This window comes from Bubalus bubalis, chromosome 14 (assembly GCF_019923935.1).
Source record: "Bubalus bubalis isolate 160015118507 breed Murrah chromosome 14, NDDB_SH_1, whole genome shotgun sequence".
NCBI classification, from domain to species: domain Eukaryota; kingdom Metazoa; phylum Chordata; class Mammalia; order Artiodactyla; family Bovidae; genus Bubalus; species Bubalus bubalis.
In genome coordinates this window covers 7,703,014-7,725,417 of record NC_059170.1, presented here as the reverse complement: position 1 = coordinate 7,725,417, position 22,404 = coordinate 7,703,014, and the positions used below count along the sequence as shown (strand labels likewise).

Below are 22,404 nucleotides of genomic sequence, written 5' to 3'. Positions count from 1 at the left end.
GAAACTAAGGCACACAGCTGCTAAGATGGGCAGAGCTGGGGCTACAACTTGGATATACTTCCTTCTATGATGTGTTTAGTGGCAGTGGATCTAATCTGCCAGACAGGACATCAGGACTGATCACTAGGCTGACAGGACAATTATCAAACTGCTCAGGCTACTGAGAAGTCTCTCAATTTTACAGCAGGTCAGAGCTCACAAGCAGGAGCAGCTACCACAGCTGTTGAGATGAACTGGTTGCTGACGTCAGTATCTGGAAGAGAGGAAAGGGGGTTCCCGCCAGCTCCTGCTTCATACCTGGTTTCTCCAGGTTAGACTCCCCAGGATGCTGTGTTCTCCCCAGGAGTGCTACATCCCCCTGGCCTAGTTTTGACCCAGTTCACATCTGGGCCCAACTCTAGACACGGCAAGAAGAAGTTCCCATCCAGAACCTTCATCAGTGCAGACCAGGTCAGCAGCACCTACCCAAGTTGTGTTTCATTTCCGAGAGCTCCTGCTGGTGCAGCCACTGGAGTTTCTCTATCTCAATCCTCAGCCTGCGGATCTGTAAGGGGACGGAAAGGCTCAGAAAGCGCATCTGGGTGCCTACTGCCAACAGGGCTCAGAAGCTCCAGCTCTCACTATGTCACGTGCTGAGTCAAAGGGCGGGCAGCCTGGTCTCTGCTGGCCTCCCCCAGATGGGTGCCAGTGAGTTAATCCAAATCCATGAGAAATTCTGCTTCAAAAAACCAAATACAAGTGATTCATCTTTTCTAAGAGATACTCCAGGAAAAGCCATTTAAAGCGAAAAAGACGACCAGATTTTCAAAATAAATAGTACAGTGAGTCCTCTACATACGAACAAGTTCCATTCCTAGAGCCTGTTCATAAGCCCAATTTGTTCGTAAGTCCAACAAAGTTAGCCTAAGCAACCAACTAACACAATGGCTATACAGTACAGGACCAGCTCCATCCCCGCCGCTTTTACGCTTGCTTCTGGACATCCGGGCTTGAGATAAAGACACCGTAATACTGCACTCTATAAAGCACACAAAGCACAACCGCTTGCAGAGGGCATACGCATGTGACAATGTGCGCCAGACACGTGGGCTAACTTACGTGGCTGGACACGCAAACGTTCACGTCTTTGAAAATTCCCAATTTGAAGGTTCACACTTAAGAGACTTACTATATGTAAAAGCTTTGGGCAGGACTTTGGCCTAAAAAACTAAAACATCCTAAAAACAGCTTTATTTTATCTCTGACCTAAAGTTTTGGGTGGGGGCCATAATCATTCACCTGAAATCCCAAAGCTTAACCATTCTGGAAACCATGGGCTATTTGGGGTGGAGAGGAGGAGGAGTATATTTGGGGCCAAATTCATCTGGAGAGAAGAAAATATAAACCAAAACTGAATTGACACAAGGCTGCAGACAGTGTTTAATCATTGCCATGGCTCTTAACTGGGATGACTTTTGCCCCCCTCCTCTATGACGCTGCAGTGCCTGGAGACACTCTGGGTTGTTTCTGGCATCCAGGGCGTAGAGACCGGGAATTCTGCTCAACATCCCGAACGGACAGGATGGCCCCCACCGGAGCAAAACATCTGGCACCAACATCAGGAGCTTCAAGGCTGAGAAATTCTGATTCCTCCAACACGGTGGGAACAATCATACTGTATCACTGCAGACGTGTTGCCTCTAATTGTGGAAGGGGGCTGTGTATTACCTCGTTAAAATCTGGAATGTTCTGACATCTATAGAGACCCAAGGTTTCAGGTAACCCGACATCAATTAAATGAACAAAAAGGAATGAAGTATGACGACAGGTCAGGGTGAGGGAGAGGAGGTTTTTCTAAAAACAGCATTTGGCCTTGTTGTTTGACACTCCAGCATAATCATAAAGACGGTCATATAGCAAAAATACCTAAAGAGATTCACTGATTTTTCTTGGGACCTCCCTGAAATCTTTACATTCACACAGCTCTCTTGGAACTTCCCTGGCAGTCCAGCGGTTAAGACTCCACGCTCCCAACGCAGAGGTCACAGGTTCAATCCCTGGTCAGGGAACTAGGATCCTATAAGCGGCTCCGTGTGGCACAAAAAAAAAAAAAAAAAAGCTGAAGCACACAGTTCTCTGTTTAAGGCCCATCAGAGCATCTTCCTGGAGATGTTCCCCTTTTTCCGGGTGCCAGCCTCACTCTGCCTGCCCTCTCACATCAGTGGCTCCATGTGAGGCTCCCCTCACTTTCCATCGTGACTTTCAATGATCTCAACAAGTCCTGCCACCTGTCATTTCCCCAAGGGACCCGTTTGCAGCCGGCTTGAGCTGACATTATCCTAGGAAGAAAATTCAGGGAGGCTTTTCTTTAAAAAAAAAAAAAAATAAGTGGTCACTTCATAAGTGGACATTTCCATGTTTTAACCCTCCATTCTCTAAGTAATTGCCTAAATTGAGGTAGTTTGGGATACTACCTCCTGAACACCAAGATCACTTGAATAAAAAAGTCCAAACTTCAGGAGATGACAAAGGGGCCAATTTTATATGGGGCCAAAATAACCGGTTTCTGGTTTCACCAGTGGGTCAATAACTCGGGCTCTGGTTTCGGCTGTTTGGTTAGAAGTGAGGTGATCGCAGAGAGCAGGGTGTGTCTCCACGGCACCAGCTTCCCAGGCAACTGAAGAAATACCTCAACACCATCAAGGCAGAGCAAGCCTGGGGACCGGGGCCGGAGCCTGAGAGGGCTTTCCAGAGAACTTCTTCAGTTCAGTTCAGTCGCTCAGTCATGTCTGACTCTTTGCGACCCCATGAATCGCAGCACGCCAGGCCTCCCTGCCCATCACCATCTCCCGGAGTTCACTCAGACTCATGTCCATCGAGTCAGTGATGCCATCCAGCCATCTTATCCTCTGTCGTCCCCTCCTCCTCCTGCCCCCAATCCCTCCCAGCATCAGAGTCTTTTCCAATGAGTCAACTCTTCGCATGAGGTGGCCAAAGTACTGGAGTTTCAGCTTTAGCATCATTCCTTCCAAAGAAATCCCAGGGCTGATCTCCTTCAGAATGGACTGGTTGGATCTCCTTGCAGTCCAAGGGACTCTCACGAGTCTTCTCCAACACCACAGTTCAAAAGCATCAATTCTTCGGCACTCAGCATTCTTCACAGTCCGACTCTCACATCCATACACGACCACTGGAAAAACCATAGCCTTGACTAGACGGACCTTTGTTGGCAAAGTTCTTCAGGGCGCCCCCATATCAGCCCAGAGAAAACACCCTTAGCAAACAGGGAGTAAAGAACGGGAGGGAGGCTCAAGGGAAAGGAGACACACGTATACAGACAGCTGGTTCACACTGTTGTACAGCTAAAACTAACAACACTGTAAAGGAATTTTACTCCAATTTTTAAACACTTTAAAAAAATAAAACAAGAATGACATGTGTCACCTCTGACCTCAGCTATCGTGCTTCCAGTAGTGTTCTTAGAAAGATCGTTATATATTTCCGTCATCGTGCCTTTTATTGCATCCATCATCTGAAAAGATAAAAAGAGAAACAGTATGGGTGATCAACTTCCCTGCAACTTTTTCTAGATGACATATATCCAAAATCTACCTGTAGGCAGCAAAGGAAAGCATAAACAAAACAAAAAGACAACCTTCATAATGGGAGAAAACATTTGCAAATAAAGCAAGGAATTACTCTCCAAAAAGGAATTACTCTCCAAAATATACAAACAACTCATGCAGCTCATAAAAAACCCCAAGTAACCCAATCATAAAATGGGGGGAAAGATCTAAATAGACATTTCTCCAGAGAAGATACACAGATGGCCAAAAACACACGAAAAGATGCTCAACAGCACTAACGATTAGAGAAATGCAAATCAAAACTACCATGAGGTGTCCACCTCACACCAGAGAGAATGCCCATCATCAAAAAATCTCAAACCATAAATGCTGGAAACAGGGTGGAGAAAAGGGAGCCCTCCTCCACTGCTGGTGGGAATGTGAACTGGTGCAGACACTAAGGAGAACTACATGGAGGTTCCTTAAAAAACTAAAAACAGAGAGAGCTACCGTGTGAGCCAGCAATCCTCCTCCTGGGCATGTGTCTGGAGAAAACCGTAACTCAAAGGGAGGCACGCACCCCAGTGTCCACCATAGCGCTGTCGACAACAGCCGGGGCTCAGACAAAGCCTCAAGTGTCCACCACAGAGGAACGGATATGGAAAATGTATCTATGTACGACGGAGTACTGCTCAGCCATAAAAAAGGCAGGAAATGGTGCCATTTGCAGAGATGTGTGCGAACCTAGAGACTGTCATACAGAGTGAAGTGAGACAGAAAGAGAAAAATACTGTCCAATATCACTTCTATGTGGAATCCAAAAAAATGGCAGAGATGAACTTACTGGCAAAGCAGAAACAGAGTCACAGATATAACAAACAAACTTTCGGCGACCAAATGAGGGGATGCGGGAGTAGGGAGATTCAGACTGGGACTGACATATACACACTACTATGTATACAACAGATAACTCATGAGAGCCTACTGCTCGGCACAGGGAGCTCTCCTCAAGGCTCTGTGGTGACCTAAATGGGCACACACCCGCTGAGCCCTCCCACATCACCGGAGGGGCAGGAGGGGACAGGAGGCCAAACCAGGTCTCGGATCTGGCGGGCCACCGGCCAAGACGCCCTGGCGCTATGCCGTTTGCTCCAATTCAGCAAGAAAAGAGGATGAAGAGCACCCTTGGATCAGATGCCCGAGATTTGTTCCTGCCATTCTATCTTGCCATCCACAACTCTCTCTGAGCCCCAGGCATAAAACAAGGATAACAACAGTGCCCCCTTGTAGGGTGTGTACAAGGATTAAATGAGGAAAAGAGGAGACTGTGGTTCCGTACCTGCTGAGGAGTTCATAAAGAAATACCTGTTTTCCTATTTTCACAGAAGAATTAATTCTCAAGAACATGTGATCGCAAAACTGCTGCCAACCCCCAAAAGAGTAACCCCCAATTCACCCCCAAAATAGGCAGAAAATGAATAAAGTATCTGTTGAAATATTAGTTCTCCCCCTTGTTGCAGGGACCACAGGCAGACATTGCCAGCAAAAACACTTTGTGCTTTATGGTCAGTCATTCTGTACGGGCCTCCCTGATCAGGTCCATTTAAAATATTCAAACGAAATTGCTTTACGAGAAAACTTTAGAGACTGGATGAAATCCAATACTTTACTAATGCCATAGTTACATTCCATTTTAAAGAAATCATGAATTTGTGGGCTGACCTTCATTCTCACTTCCAAATATAGCAAAGAACTCAAGATTAATAAAAAGAGCCCTCCTGCCAAAACACACAAATCTGGGTCTTCAACTCTGGGTCACCTCAGACACAAGCAAGTTCACCAGCTCCAAAACTACGTCGCTGAGTGTATTTTCTTAACTACAAAGAAAATGCCTATCAAAAAGTTCATTCCTCAGTTTTGCTCCATGAGTAAGGGGGAGAACTTTAGGAGATGGAATAAGAAGGGCTGCAGGAGCGGAGAACACTGGGCTTGGTGTGAACACCAGCCTGAGCTGCGTGGCAAACTCACTTTTCTCATTTGTAAATGGACAACTTGGACCAAATCAACGGAAGGCGATACAAGAAGTCCAATCAATGGCAAGCAAACGAGAAGCCATCTGGGGGGACTTCCCTGGTGGTCCGGTGGCTAAGCTTCTGCACCTCCAATGCAGAGCGCCTGAGTTTGATTCCTGGTCACAGAACTAGGTCCCACATGCGAACTAAGAATCTGCACACCACAACTAAAGACCTAGAACAGCCAAACAGATAAATAATTTTTTTTAAAAAGCCATTTAGGCAATACCAGACATCTAAAGTCAGTAGTTTTAAAAATTACCCTCTTTCAGTTCTCTTGTAATTCTACAACAGATCTTGTTAGGAAGAAAGTCTCCACGTGGTACCAATAATAATTCTTTTTTTTAATATAACTTTATTTATGCATTTATTTCTGGCTGTGCTGGGTCTTTGTTGCTTCACAAGCTTCCATCTAGTGGCAGCGAACCGGGGCTACTCTCCAGGCACAGTGCACAGGCTTCTCACTGCGGTGGCTTCCTGTGCTGGACGGACAGCGTGGGCTCTAGGCACGGGCTCGGTGGTTACGGTTCCCAGGCTCTGGAGCACGGGCTCGGTGGTTGCGGTTCCCAGGCTCTGGAGCACGGGCTCGGTGGTTGCGGTTCCCAGGCTCTGGAGCACGGGCTCGGTGGTTGCAGTGCATGCATGGGCTTAGTTGCTCTAGGGTGTGTGGGATCTTCCCGCATCAGGGATGGAACCCATGTCTCCTGCATTGGCAGGCGGATCCTTTACCGACAAGCCACCAGGGAAGCTTGCATTAATTCTTTAACACTTTCATGCGAATCACTCTTTAACAGAAGAAAGATAGGCTTAGGCTTCAAGCCTTGAAGAACAGGATCTGGTGAGTTTAGACTTAATTTTACTTCTATTAAGTCACTATAAGTAAAAATATGAAGTCAGTCCTAGTTCAAGGTGATGAACAGGTAAGATGAAAACCCTGGGGATGCAACCATACCTAACAGTTGAACCCTTCCTGTTCCGAAACTCGGGGACTCAATAAAAATTCTTGTGTTTTATTCAAAAGGGGGGGAACAGAAATACTAAATAAAGAGATGTTACCCCAAGACTTGGATTTTATCTCTTTTAGCCACACTGACTCAAGCGCAGCTGCTTTAAAAAGCCACATGTAAGAACAATAGGTTTGTGGACACTGGACAACTGTGGTCAGCAGGCCCGGTGTGAATTCACAAGTCAGCTCAAAGCCGGGTTAAGCGGATACTCTAGATCCTGGCTGCTACCATTCAAATGCCAGTTATACATTCACGGTTTATGTGACCCTGGACAAGTTGTATGGCCTGGCTAGCTCGCAGCGTGCTCATCTATAAAATGGGTGTGAGGACGTCCCTGGCAGTCCAGTGGTTGAGACTCTGCCTTCCACTGTTGGGGGTACGGGTTTGATTCCCTAGTCAGGGAGCTAACATGCCACATGCCTTGCAGTCAAAAAACCAAAACATTTTAAAAGAAGGAAAATAAAACAAATATTGCAACAAATTCAATAAAGACTTAAAAAACTGTACGCATTTAAAAAAAAAAAGGTGCTGATAAGAAGCCCAATGAGAAGTTAGGCAGCAACCTGCTTTCATTGTACAACTATGCATCAAGCACTGTTCTAGGCCCCAGCAGAGAGCAGAATGGACTCCCCAAGGAGCTGCAACTCTGGTGGTAATTTTCACTCCCTGGGTTCCACAGACATGAACCTGAATATCACTCCAGAGCACTTTCATTTGACAGCGAGGAGAGCTGCAAGCTTTACTTGCCCGAATTCAACAGTGAGCATAAAAGCACTTGGCAAATTAAGAGAGAAGTGGAGAGGAGGGCTGGGGTCGGGGATGGGATGCATCGGGAGTCTGGGATTAGCAGAAGCAAACTATTATACATAGAGTAAATAAGAAGGTCCTCCTGTATAGCACAGGGAACTACAACCATTGTCCTGTGATAAACCATAAAGGAAAGGAATATGAAAAAGTATATGTGTATATAACTGAATCATTTTGCTATACAGTAGAAATTAATACAACATTGTACATCACCTATACTTCAAGAGAATAAATTTTAAAAGAGAGACGACAGAACCTGCATGGAGAGGGTGCCCACAAGTGAACACAGAACAGGCGAGCCTGCCCACCACACGCCTCCACAAGGAACACGCCAAGAGGACAGGCAAGTTGGGAAGAAACTCCACCACCTCCTGGTCCCCTTCAATTCCTGGAAAGATCCAAGGCTGGTCCTCCCCGATCCCGCCGCAGGCACTCACCTTGCTAGTGTACTTGGCGATATCTGCAGCGACATCAGCTGAAGCGGTGGCGATGGGCAGGTCTGCGCTGACCGACGATGCGAGGGTGCTTGTGGTCCCTGAGCTGGTGACCAGGGGCGACGACTGGGTGCTGGTGACCAGGGTGATGGTGGAGGTGGATGGGCTCTGTGTGATCTCTTTCTGCTGGACAGCTGGGAAAGCAAAGGTTCTTGGTCACCCCACTGCCTCAGGAAGGCTACCCCAGCTTGAAGCTGTGGTGGGAGCAGGGCCCAATCCACACCATTCGAGTTTCTCTGCTTTTAAGGGACAAAAGTTCTCTCGTCGGCCAAACTCAAGCGAGGTTCCTCCGAGCCCTTTCTCAGTGAGACCTCCATCTGGGTCTATAAGGACTAATACGGTTTCCAACAGCTCAAGGCTGCATCCCTAGGATGACCCCCACCCCTTTAAAGTCCCCACCTAAGAAAACTCAAGGCTGCCAATAGAATTGCCTATTTGCTCCAGTCACCACCTAATGACAGGGCCCAGTGTCCAGTCTCTGTGGGAGGGCAGAAGCCTACCTTCAAGACGTACCAGAGTCAGCAAACCCAGACATTTCACATGGACCAACACCCCCTTCCCACTTTGTGTAAAACTGTCCCTTTCTGACTCTACAGAGCCCCCATGATTCTCCCTCCCTGTTCCCAAATTCTCCCTTTAAAACCCCAGTCCCCTGTGTACACGTTCAAGTTGACTTCAGTTCATGTCAGACGTTTCGCCCCACTGCAACAGTATATAGCAGATTAAAATCCATCTAAGCCACTTCAACTAGTGGCCAGCTTTGTTTATCTTTAACAGAACAATCTGGGAATTAGGAGCCATACCATCAATGAGCTCCTTCTCGCCAGCTCCCAAGTTCCCCAGGATGGCTCATTATACTTAAGGGCTATGAACCCAGGAGACTGGAACTGACCGTCCCAACCTGAAAGATCCCAGACTCGGTTCTGCCCCAGCAACTCTTCAGACAGCAGGATCACTCCGGCTGTACTCCAACACTGTGTGTCCAATCGCTCAGTCTCCTTCCACCCCAATCTTTGAAGGGTTTCACTGGGGGCCCAGTTCAAGATCTGGCTACTCTTTCATTTCACAACCTGCTGCACCTCTTAAGAGTTCTACTCACAATAGTGCACTCAGTACATGAGAGTTTCGATCAAGGAGCCCAACCACGAAGGATCTCGATGCGGGTTTCCCCAGGAAACAAGCCCTGTGTCAGTCCTCACGAGAGCTGGACAAACTAGCACCCATCAGATCAGTGCTTTGTTCGGCTTTACGTCAGCCCAGATGGAGCCTCCTGCTGGGAGCTGTCATTCCGCTCCTCAGCAACGATTCCTGAGGCTGGATCTTCTTGCGTTGAGAGGCTAATCCCTACTTATTAAGGTATCCTTTACTATCCACTTCTCATACTGTACTCTTTCAAAAATAATGCCCAGGGGTACACGGGCATGCACAAGGAAACTTATACAAAGGTATTCATTGCAGCACTGTTTACAACGGGGAAAAACTGGAAGCAACCTAAATGTCTATCCATAGGGGAATACTTTATTAAATAAACTGGAATACTACGCAGCAGTCCAAAAGAATCAGGGAGATCTCTATGTACTGACATGGATGGACCTCCAAAACATGCTGATGGGTGGGGGGAAAAAAAAGGCAAGGATGGTACCATTTTTATGTTTCCAAAAAGAAAAAAAAAAAAAAGTAATACTTTTATGAAGTCATATATATATATACATAAATATATATGCATACATGCATTAAAAAAAGATCTTATGGTTAACAATAACCTCAGAGAAAGGGTGGAGAATGAAATAGAAAGTCAATCAAGACAACAGATTTTTGTGTGTCTAGGCATCTATTTCACCCCTTTCTAAGAAGACGTGCATGTACCGTTTATAAAATGAAAAAGGAAAAAGAAAAGTACAAAAAGCAAGCTACAAAACAACTTTGAAAAATAATGCCAAATGGAATGTGTCAGGCCTCCAGGGTACAGTGGCCAGGCAACCAAGGGGAACTGAAAAAATAAAACGAGGACGATTTTTCTCCTGTCCATGTGGCGAAAAGGGAGCGGGCGCCACGGAGAGCAGAGGGGGAGGCTCGGTACCTTTCACAGCCTGTCTGGTCTGATATCTCGTCCCCTGGGAAGACTGAGGCTGCTGCTGCTGCTGGCTTTGCTGCTGCTGCTGCTGCTGCTGGCGCTGCATCTTCTGCATGTGCCACTTTTGGGAGGACGTTTGAAACTTACTTGAGGAGTTCCACACGACCCGCTGCACGGCCGGGGCAGTCTCCTTCGGTAAAAGCGGCCTCTGCTTTTTCACCGGGCTTCCCGTGGTGGTGGCGGCGGCGGCGGCGGCAGTGGCGGCCGGGGCCGTGACCGTGGACGTGGTGCTGGCCGTGACCCCAGCCGTGGGAGTTTGGGAGGATGAGCGGGTGAGGACCGGCGTTTCGGGGGGAGACTGGCTGCCTGCTGTCGTGGATGGTGGAGCTTTACCTACGACTGAAGCCAAGGCATGAAAAAACAAAACAGAAAGTAGATGGGACTCAGGCTAACCTGCAGGGTCTCCAGGCCAGCGAGTTCTAGGTGACCATCCCAGGCTAGCACGCCAAGGACCTCCCCGTGAATGGGCACATTGTCACTTTACATGCTTAGGCCACTTCTGCAGCAGGTTCTAGCGTAAAACATCAGCCTCCTTGGGTTACGTGCTGGCTCACATTTGAGATACTTGTCAAGGCCTCCGGGGGACTGAGGCCAACATGACCCAGCCCCTGGTCTGGAGTTGCCCACCTGCTAGTCGATGACCCAGTGGATGAACAGAATCACTGCAAGTACCTTGTTTTACAAAGTTAAGAGTTCAGTAAGCACTTTGAGAAAGACTTAGCCAAAGTCCATCTGGAAATCCTTTCCTTGGCCAGGAAACCTACAGAGCATATACCCCAAGGAACCAGACAGCCTCCCAATGGCCAATAACAATGAATCACCCAGAAAGAAGAGTATTATCTTTCATCTCTTCTAATTCCTTCCAGAATAGTCTCAGTGCGGTCCTGGCAGCCTTGACACCTAACACGCAAGGGAACTCCACCCCAAGGCCAGAACCTTCCCCAGCACAATGGTATTTATGGAGAATTTAGAAGCCTTGGTTTTGTTTTGACTGCAGTTATTCCTGTTACGTCTTTTATGCAGAGCACAAAATACTGTTTCACCTACTGTGTGGTAGTCTAGTTTAAGTCCAAAATTGAGTTCAATTTAAAAAAAAAAAAAAAAGAGCTGCTGCTTCAAATAAAAATATATTAAGTCAATAATTGTATGAGCAGGTCTTGGGTATGGCAAAAAGAATGAATGCGAGTGACTCGGGTTTGAAAAAAGCTGCCTTTTGGAGTGTATCTTCTGGGAGGAGCTGGGCTGTAAGGGAGGAGGGCAGGATGTCAACAGGCAGCAGGGAGAATTTGGAGGGGAACCACTTTAGCCAAGACATGTCCAGGAATCGGCAGCATATTGGTGAGTGAGAGCAGGCAGTGAGAAGGGCTGGTCAGAAGGCAAGTTAGAGCCAGAAGCACTGAGCGGTGGAGAGGGGATGACCACACGAGTGCTCGTCTATAAGGGGGAGGGGGTCAGTTACTACTGCGGGGGCCCCAGGCCCTGCAGAGACAAACCTGCATCCCCAGAGAGGATTCCCCGGGATTCACACAAAAAACACGGGTGCAAGTCAGCATCCTTGATCTCAGACGATGTGCCTGGACATCAAACACTTTTTCATAAGGACTGAAAGTGAAGTCGCTCAGTCGTGTTCAACTCTTTTGCAGTCTCATGGACTAGCCTGCCAGGCTCCTCTGTCTGTGGGATTTCCCAAGCAAGAATACTGGAGTGGGTTGCCTTTTCCTTCCTTCCCCAGGGGATCTTCCCAACCCGGGGAAAGAATCTGGGCCTCCTGCATTGCAGGTGGATTCTTTACTAGCTGAGCCACCAAGGAAGCCCTTAATAAGGACTACACCTTTTTTAGGGGCTCAGCATGCTTCTGACGTGTGACTCTATGCCTGTCATTTTTAGATTTCTATCACCCAGAAAAGACATGAGCTCTTGATCATTCTAGGGGAAATTTTCAGTTAACGGTGGGTCTGGAAAAACCAAGGAGTATGAAAAGAAAGGAGTGTTGACAGGCTGACTTTACTGCCTGGGGCTGGGGGTGTCTCGGTGGTTATCACAACTGACTGGCCCTCTTGGCTCCTCTGGGGAAAAATTCAGCCAAGGTCCTGGGCAAGAACACAGGGCAGGGCTGGGAGAAGATCCCTACCTACAGTGAGGAGCCCCCATCCCTGCCCAGGACAACCTTCCAGATATTGGATGCAGCCTCTGCCCCTTCCCCTTCCGGGGCAAAGTGGCTTTGAGCTTAGCCCTTCTAAAAAAGCAGAGATCCCACAGGCAGGGCTTCTAACCTGCAAAAGCATCTTTAGTGCCTCTCTTTTCTGCCATGTGATTAAAAAATATACTGCCTTGTTGATTAGTTAGCCTGAACCTTCCTTGGGCAAAGGGCAACCACAAAAGGTCTTTTTCTCTCTCTTATCTTGCAAAAGCAAACAGCTGGCTTTGTAGATGGGTAACTGCTCTGCAAGAGTCCCTTTGGAGCTCTTTTCCAAATTAAAAAAAAAAAAAATTCCAGGTTTGATGCACTCTTGGTGGGGGGGGTGGGTGTTTCATTTAGACACTAAAACATTTTAATTTCTAGAGGATGCTGATGGTTTATTGGAGGTAGGGGTAGGAAGAGGAAGGGCCATGGAAAATTCCATTTGTCCTAAAAATTTGGGAGCGTATAATCACCTGCAGTCTCAAAAAGAAGTGAATTTCTTAAAGGTCAACACTCCAAAAACGACCCCACCCAACTAACCTACTTCTATCAGACTCAGGTTGCTGTCCTGTACATTAAAAATGGACTTTTTAAGAGAAGGCTGGAAATGACTGATGTGACCCAGGTAAGCATAGTCAAGGTCCTGAAGTGAGCTCCCTTAGCCTCTGCTCTGGGATCTCTAGCTAGAACAGCCGTCTTTCTATCTGAGGATTCAGATTCTGTGTATAAGCTGCACTCCAAACTGAAGATCAGCTGGAGGTCACCAAGCACTCTCCAACACACCTTTCACTTAATAAACTCATAAGTGAAAGCACATTGTTGAAAAGATGCTCAACTGCAGAGTTGGACACGAAGTTGAATCTTCATAACGCAAATCATCCTCAGGTGGCTCTGGGTTTCAACCCCTGCAAAGTTCCTCTAACTGAATTATGTTTCAGAATCATCCTTTGCTTGAAAGTCCCACCACACACTCAGGGGCTCCTAAAGAAATTTGCTCCAGATACCAGTGAGAGGAACAGCTCAGCTTCATTTTATCAACTGGAGTGCTTTCTATTTAGGTGGAGATCTTTTAGGGCACTCATATGTGTTTCCCTTTTCGCTTTGACTGCCAGGAAGCTCGGAGCCAAAGTGGAAGCCTAGCTTTGCTAATTCTGAAGGCTGAAATAGTTATTTCTGTATACAAACTTTCCCCAGATTTCTCACTGTTCTATTTTCATCTTTCTCACTGATGTCTTGATTTCCATTTTATCAGTATGTCACAAATCCTTTCTGGAAGGAGCAAAAAAATCCCACAACCAAACAAAAGATCGATTCCAGAAAGAGAGGAATAGTATAAATGTATCATTCATAAGAACACTGCCATCTGGGACCCAACAATTCCACAAACTTCATGGAATAATTGCTACTCCTGTTGCTTTCTGCAGCATCAGAAGTGGTACCTCAAACCCCAATCCACACAGAAATGGATGTTTCAGATGCCATTCATAATTCTAAGGGATAGGGCAGTAATCCATCCTTCCTGACCCACTCAACTGCCTCTCTCTCTTCCTGCCTTATATCACTGAGAGATATTCCATCCTCTTTCAATGAACTGCAGGAACTGAGGTTCCAGAACAGTTCATGTTGATACAAACACAGAAGGAAGATGCTCAAAGCCCATCCCCCTCCTGTTTAAGCAGCCAGACTAAGAAATCCCCAGGGGATACATAACTGAGAAGTTACCTCCTGTCAGAAGTTGTGTGTTGTCTGTTTAGTCACTAAGTCATGTCCAACTCTTTTGTGACCCCATGGACTATAGCCCACCAGGCTCCTCTGTCCATGGAATTCTCCAGGCAAGAATACTGGAGTGCATTGCCATTTTCTTCTCCAGGAGATCTTCCCAACCCAGGGATCGAACCTACGTCTCCTGCATTGGCAGGAGGATTCTTTACCACTGAGCCACAGAATTAAACCTGGCTATCCCCTTATGTAACCCACAAAGTACAAGAGGTTTTAGGGCTGCAACCTCCAATTTGTCTTTTGGCCATGTCACTCCTGGACCCTGAATTAATTCTTCATTATCTTTCTTGGGTATATTGGAATCCCTCACCACCCACTTGCCAAGCCAGCTGAGAAATTTGCTGACTGCTTCGCCCATGGGCCAAACATGTTTCAAATCATTCCCATGTTCCACTGGGTGGTCCGCCAACATGCCTGGGATGCAGTGGGTTTGAGACCAGCCACTGCTAGTTTGGTCCCTAACAGCAGCGAAGGGAGAACTTAGGTAGTAGTCCAGAACTAGGGGCGATTTTGTTTTGTCAAGACCCTTTTGAAGGCCACCACTGGGTAGATGCTACTGACATCCAGGGATACTGCTAAACATCCTCCAATACACAGGACAAAGAATTATCTAGCATAAAAAGTCAATTAGTGCCAAGGCTGAGAAACCTCGGGCCCATGTCAGTTAAATGCAAATATGGCAGAACACGGGCTCAGGTGGGCATCATACAATAATGCCCCCTTGGATTTCTAGAGGCCTTAAGAAGAACTCAGCAGGCTGGTGCCACCGACCCAAAAGGTCTTATACTCTAGTAAGAAAATGTGTTTTGAGATGCCTGGGCAGCGTGAGGGGAGGTAAAGGAGAATAAACTCATCAAGGTCTTTGAACTGAACACTTTTAACAATTTCAGCCCTGTTCAATGTCTTAACATTGACAAACACTTTAGGCATGTAAGTGAACACACTGGAAAAGAAACTGCTTAGGTTCAAAATGACTTGACTGTTAGAAGCAACTACTACTCTCTAAGAGACTTCTTTTCCTGTGTCAACATCAACCACATCGGGTACTGAGAAGGTACAAGGTGGGCAGGCCCAGGTTAAGGCCTGGTCCCACTCAGTAACTAAGCTAGGTGACCAGGAGCCAATCCAAGCTTTGCTGTGCCACCCTTCACGATGTCAGAGCGTGACATGACACATGATACTACAAACGGCAAGGTGGCACTCTCACACCAAACCAAGAAACCGGAAACGGGCGCAAGCACTTACCCTCCTGCTTGGGAGACGGTTCTTTGGGTTCCTTCTTATTTTTTCGACCCTCCCGCCCAGAGTGGTCTTCTCCTAAATCTATGACAAGTTCGCTCTCTGAATCGGAGTCCAGGCCCAAATGCACTGTTGGGGAATCTGTCTCATCTTTTCCCTTCAGCTTATCCTTTGTGGGATGAGGCGAGGGTTTTGCTTTGTCTGAAAAGTCCTTCTCAGGCTGGGGGCTCGTCTTCTCCTTGACCGAGCTTGGGTCCGCTTTCTCGCTGGCTGGTGACGTGCTGACTTTCAGCTCCTCTTTCGTCTCCACTGGGTTCGGCAATTTGGGCTTTTTTTTGACAGCAGATGGCTCTTTGTCCATCCGCGCCCCCTCTTTGTCTCCGGCATCTTCTGGCTCGTTCTGGGACCTCTGCTCCTCATCACTGATCGAGTCACTACCGCTGCTATCTGACTTCTCAGAATCCTCCGAATCGCTGTGCTCGACAGCCGTATAAACATCTTCCGAGATTTCATTTATGCCTAAATTCAAAAAGAAAACCCAGCATGTGGCGTAGTCACAGAATAAAGAGCAGGACCAAAAAAACGCAAACATTTTCCACGCCCAACGCTGGAATAAAAAAAAGAAACATTTCACATTGCATCACATTTGGCCTGGTGGGGGTTAGCAGTAGACTCAAGTTGCAGCTGACTACAGGTGACAAATGGAACTTGTCTGCTGAGGGTTTCAGTTACTGACATTCCAAGATGACATGGGACCAAACAACACGAATTTCTAATTTATCCAGAGCTCAATCTTGGCAGCATGGGTAACTCACTGGGACACAGAGAACGGGAGGGATGGAAGGGAATGCTACAAAGGAGTTGTTAAAACTGATCCATTTTACAGATGAGAAAAAAAGAGGCCCTGAGAAATCACTTGTCCTGGGACACAAAGAAAATCAAGAGAGGCGGGGCCAGAGACATGGGCTCGAGTCACCACTAGGGCTCTTCCCACGAATTCCCAAAGCATTAAGTCTTTTACCCTTTGTGTCCAGGACTCAAAGAAATAAGCCAAGGCTTAAAGCATGGGATGCAAACTCACAGCCCATGAGCCACATGAGCAGACGTGTTATTTAGGAAGCAATGGTTTGACTCAGTGCTTTCCAACATTGTGTTATTTGTTATTTTTAACTTAGAACGTGCTGGCCAATTCATAAATCGGGAAGTTTCACACAAAAATTAAGATGCTAGGCTTGTGCTGCAAGAGCAGAAGCCCTGGCCACTCTGGGTCACAGGCCTGCAAGGCTGGCTGGGGCTGAGAACCACTGGCCCCTTTCGGTTGGGGAGCACTGTCTCCAGTGACCCAGCTGCCCAGCCCCCACCGGGCTCCCCGCCCTGAGGCAGAGTCAACACCACTGTGTTTCTACTGTTTCTCTACTTGTAACCGAGTGCAGAGCAAAGTTACCCATTTCCATGTCTCAAGCACAACGAGAAACGATAGAACAGCAGGAGTTTCCTATATACACAAGCCCAAATGGGCAAAAGCCTATATTTCTACAATAGTTTCATTTAATCTATTCAGGTTTCCTGCTCTCGGTAGTGAGCGTCATCCACCTGGAGGTAAGTAATCCCATACCCTACAATTCTGAAAAGAGGAAATCCCCATCAACTCTGTATTGTCTTCATTCTAGAGCAATGGTTACCATGAGTGGGGTCACGGAAGAGAAACTTGTAAAAGGCTAAGAGCCACAAACAGCCCAGCAGGATCAGGAGTGAATTATATCCACCTCCTCCAGGGCTCAAATTGAAAGAATCTAAAAACCAAATCTGGTTTAATTTCTGATCTCAGGGCTTGGGCAACTGGTAACTAAAGGCTGGACACCAGGCTGGCGAGCAGGACCACACATGCTTGGACACTGGAGCCCAGAGGGTATGAATTCAGATCCTGCTCCCCCGCTTCTATTAGTTGTGTGACCCTGAAAGAGTGAACTTCCTCTCTGAACCTCCATTTCTTCACCTGTACAATGGGTTTGTTAACAGTATCAAACTTCCAGGACAACCTATGCACAGTGCAGGAGGCATGGGAAGTCCTCCATAAATCCTTATTAACAATAACAAACTGAGGAGCTAGACCAGCTGCTTGGAAGAACCCAAGAGGGATATACCCTGCAAAATTTCATCCATGTCACTCAGTGTCCTAACCAAATGGACAACCCAGCAAGGAATGCTTTCCTCGGACAGCCTAAGTGACTCCCAACTAGCTCCTTTCTCAGCCAAAGGTCCAGAGCACCCAGTGACATGGAAATCTCATCATGGACTGGCTTTCTCTACTGAGACCCAGCCACCCCCTATTTCCTTATAAATACCTTCTGACTTCATTGACCTCTTCAACAAACATTCTAGAGCATCACTATGTGTATAAGACCAAGAACCCTGGAGAAGGCTAGTCTTTATAATGTCTTTATAAGACAAACCTCTCTGCCCTCAAGGAGCTTCCAGTCTAGACTGGGAGGAGTACCCCCACACAAAAGGACCACTGATGCTTTGGAGCCATAAAGTACCAAAGGAGGTGGGCAGATGGGGAGGGCAGTCAAGGAAGACTTCCTGGAGGAGGTGACGCCCAAGCTCAGCCTTAGGGATAGGATTCAGGTAGGCAGTGTAAAAAGGCAGGCAGCATGGGGACGAGGAAAGGGGACAATAGATACAGAAACAGGATGTATGTGCCGGGGGCGGGGACAGGGGGGTGTGGCCCAGCCTGGAGGGGCAGGGTTTGTGCTGGGGACACTTGTGGGATACACATGATGCTGAAGTGGAGACACCGACATGTGCAGAGAAGCACAACAGCAAACTCAAGAGGCTCTTCCTGCTTCCAAACTTTCTTACAAGCGGCACCTCGAATCAGCAGGCTGCCACAATCAAAGAATGCACTCTGACAAACTCAAAATACCCCACTGAACAATTATCTAGCAAATGTGAAATATTCTGCCATGAGAAATAATTTTTTGTTCAACAAACACACCAAAGTTAAACCTGCTGCGCAAACAGCAGCCAGGATCGGGATTTCATTTCATCCAGGTGGTCCCCCTAAAGACAGTAACGATGGTGATGATGACATAAGCAAACCGAGACACATACCTAATTGTGCTTTGCAACTCTCTATCGTCTTGTCAAGATTTAGCTGGAATCTGCTGCGAATCTGTCGCTTGGGAGAGATGAGTGGAACAGGAGCAGACTGCTGCTGGACAGACTCACTCAGCTCCTTCAGGTCCATCTCGGCCTTGCTTCGATCTGGAAGACACCACCACACCCTCATGAGATCAAGCACTGGAGGGAACTAGTGAATTATGCTCATCACTCAGCTTCTTCTCGAAAACACACTTTTGAGCCCAGGAGGGAAAAAACCTAAAATGTGTCTGTTTATCCCAACAATATTATCTACTCGACGGCCTGGGCTGACTTGGCGATAAGAGCCTGAGAGAACATTTGGCCGGTTTCTACTGAACTATCACCTGGGTTGCTTTCAATACAGAAAATGCACAATCCCAGCCAGATCGTTGGTTTCTAGGAAGCTCAGCATCACTGTGGATCCTCCAAAGCCAAAGGTTACATTATGTTCAACCTCAACAACAGCAGATAAAGTGACACTGAGTCTGGCCAGTTTGCTTTGAATTTCAGGCCCAGATCAGAGAGGGCTTGTAACCGAGAGAGGCGCTGAGCCTTGCGGAGAACATGTTGTTAAAGACAAGGAGCCCAGCTCCTCCTTTACCACAGACACTTCGATCTTCGCCGACCTAGTCTGGAGCTCAAATTAGAAAGAAACGGTAAACGGGAACCTCCCTGGTGGTACAGAGGTTAAGACTCTGTACACCCAATGCAGGGGGCACAGGTTCGATCTCCAGTCGGGAAACTAGATCCCACATACTGCAACTAAGAGTTCACATGCCACCAAGGAAGGCCAAAGATCCCGCGTCTCACAAATAAGACCCAGCCTAGCCAAATAAACAAATAAATACTTAAGGAAAGGGGAAATACAAGACGGGCAGACCCTCCAGCCGGTATGCCGTACCTCCCTTTGGCTCCTGGCATCTATCTGAGGAATGGGGACCGATTAGTCTTGGACATGAACCTGTGTCTTCTTGCTACAGTAAGATGTCAACTCCGCCTCACCCTGACTGCAGGCAAAGGCCTCTGCTTAATGACTCAGGTCCAGAGGTACTGCCCACCCCCACCCCATGGCTGCTGTGGGTCTTTGTACGACCAAGCTGGCCCAGATTCCAAAGGATCCATGAGCTTGTATGTCTTGAACTCCTTCCCTACCTCCTCTGCTGCCTCCTCTAGCTACTCCCCAAAACATAAAAAGGGGACAAAATGGTGGAAGTTAGCAAAGGCCAGGAAACAGTGAGAGACTCTGCAGGAAGGAGGAATGGTCTTTCACCCTGACGTCGCCTCCAAGACCCCAAGCAGAGAATGCGCTTGGGGTCTGATAAGGGGGTGGGGGGTGCCCAGCGCCTCTTCTCAATCCCTGAAAGCGGGTCAGGGTCAGAAAGGATGTGGGATCCCTCAAGGATCCATCAAGAACAAAGATGAGCCACCTGTGAGCTAGTTCCACCGGCTACGCTCTCACTACCTGACTTCTCCCATCTCTCTGTTACCCCCACCCAGAAGGCCACCTCCAGCCACCAACCTGGTACAAAGACCAAGATACAGACTGAGTGCTGGACTGCAGGGCTCCTCCAAAGCCTTCCTTCTTCCCTTTAACATGACCCTTGCATTCCGCCCTGTACCCAAGAAGGGGGCATGCTCCTACCACCACACACCAGAGATTTACCCATTTAAGGGGCCACAGGTAGTCTCCCCAAAGTCCTACACAACCCACTCATAGACGACTGGAGTCACAAATTGCTCCAACTTCATTTATCACCATAACGAGGTAAGATTAGGAAGAGCCCTCTCCCAAAGACACACTTCGGGTTGGCCACCAGCGAGATTCCAAAAGTGAGCTTTCAAAGCAAACAGGGACAGCATCCTTGTCATTAAAGCAACAGCTCTAAAAAAAACTGACCTGTGTGTGCACGCATGTGTTTGTCTGGTGTGCGTGCACAAGCTGATCAGGGGACCTTCAGAGAGCCTCTGGGGGCCAGGACTGAAGATGCTTGCAAGGAGAATGGCTGAATGCACAACTACTTCAGAGGGGGAAGAATATTCATTCAATTTTACTGGAGAGGCATCTTACAAAGTAAACAGAGAGAGTGAAAGAGATAAAAAAAGAAAAAAAAGGACAACTGGGGAACAGAGAAAAGAGGAAGATCTGATTAAACAACAGTGTGATCAGGACTTAAGGACTTCAACTGCTGAGCCAAGAACACGACAGTAAAAGGGGGAAGATGCAAGGCCCGTCTCGTCATTTCTGCTTTCAGAAAAGAAGAAGCACTGCGTTCCAGAGGGAAACTGCAGGCAGCCTTTTTAAGCATAAAGTTGGAAAAGAAGTATCTCACAAAAATACTTTCCATGAAGTGGAGAAGCAGGAGACGGCGGTGTTGCCTACGTTACAGGAGGACACCCTGTCCTCTACAACATTCCTGTGTAGTTAACAGATTCCACACAGCCGTTACCGAAAAACACAACTGACCATATCAGGCAAGGGTCAACCAAATTTTTTCCATAAAGGGCCACAGAATAAATGAAGCTCTGCAGGTGTATAGGCTCTGCTGAGTGCCATAAAATAATGTGTTAAATGAATGTGGCTGCATTCCAATAAAACTTTATTTACAAAAACAAGTTGGGGGCCAGATTTGGTCCACAGGCTGGAAACTGTGGACCCCTGACTGCTAACCTTGGCTGCACATTGAATTGCTCACTGTCCAGTCCAGAGCTTTAAAAAAAAAACAAAACCCTGACTTCTTGGCCCCATCCCCCAGAGACTGAATTCACCAGCATGGGGGGAGGCCTGAGCACTGGCCATATAAAGGTTCCCCAGGTGTTTACAATTGGCAGGTAAGGCTGTAAACCCCCGGATTGGACCAACGTTGTCTGTGAGGAAAGAAAATGCCTCATGATTAGCCTTAACCCTTATGCACCTTGTATGAAACCTTGGGGTGCATACAAACAGATCTACACATCGCCAAAATAATCCAGTATGAGCACGTGTGTGCACCTGTGTGTGTCTACACTGCGTTGTTTTGTTTTGTTTTTGCACGTGCGCTCAGTCATGTCTGATTCTTTGCAACCCTATGGACTGCAGCGCACCAGGCTCCTCTGTCCATGAGATTTCCCAGGCAGGAATATTGGAATGGACTGCCATTTCCTACTCCAGGGGATCTTCCTGACCCAGGAATCCGAATTGACAGGTGGATTCTTTACCACAGAGCCACCTGGGAGGCCTAAAGGGCATGTTGCCTCCTTTGTGTGTCTATGTAAGGGCAATCTCTTAACTTTAGCCTACAGATTGATTATTCATAATCAAGAAGAATGAAAAGATAAAGCACTTCTCTACTGTGATGTTTATTCTAACGAGAAACCACCAAAAGCCAGGGAGGGGGCTGCTCCAGGGTCCCTGAGAGCGGACCTTCAGGAGTTAAGCCAGATGTAATTATCTTTCTCAAACTTTCAGCTGTGTGTGGACACAACTGTCCTCCGCGGGGAGAAAAGATGAGCTTCTCTTTCTCACTTAGCTCCTAGTAGCTTATCAGGACTCCTTCCACCTCTGCCCTTCTATATCGGGAATATCTGCAGAATCCACCCTGGCTGTCAACATTTTGAACTTCTCAGCTGATAGGAAGACAGCTTAGGCTATAAATGGAAACCAGGGATTAAAAAAAAAAAAAACCACCCATGCTAGAGAAACAAGGCACGATCCTCACATTGCTGGAGGGAGCATAAATCAGAACCACCCTTCAGAGGGCGATCTGGCAATATCTTTCCAAATGTCAGCAGCTCGAGGCCTCTGACCCGCAGCTCCACTTCTAGGAACATATCCTGTTTCTAGATCCTGTTCACTACCACCTGGGCAGAAGGGTCTTCATCACAGCTGTTTCCAACAGCAAAAATGGAGATCTACTCAATAACTAAAGTGCCTGGATGAATAAATTACTGGTCACCTTTCAAGTGAATAAAATACAGCCACTAAAATAACAGCAGCATAGCTCTCTGTGTGGTGATATGGAAAG

General features: G+C 47.3%; 1 protein-coding gene across 28 annotated transcripts in view; it reads right to left on the bottom strand.

Moving 5' to 3' along the window:
• Positions 1-22,404, bottom strand: part of ZMYND8 (zinc finger MYND-type containing 8) — a 122,367-nt gene that overhangs the window by 9,273 nt on the left and 90,690 nt on the right. For 20 of the 28 annotated variants that reach the window (XM_025263333.3, XM_006049987.4, XM_006049990.4 and 17 more), the window contains 6 exons: positions 18,374-18,526; positions 15,266-15,778; positions 10,006-10,398; positions 7,869-8,059; positions 3,431-3,511; positions 466-544 (listed from right to left, as the gene is read on the bottom strand). In XM_025263333.3, the coding sequence (XP_025119118.1) occupies positions 466-544; positions 3,431-3,511; positions 7,869-8,059; positions 10,006-10,398; positions 15,266-15,778; positions 18,374-18,526 (1,410 nt within the window). The remainder of the gene's footprint in view (positions 1-465; positions 545-3,430; positions 3,512-7,868; positions 8,060-10,005; positions 10,399-15,265; positions 15,779-18,373; positions 18,527-22,404) is intronic. The other 8 variants (XM_006049989.4, XM_006049993.4, XM_006049992.4 and 5 more) reach the window with 1 other exon arrangement.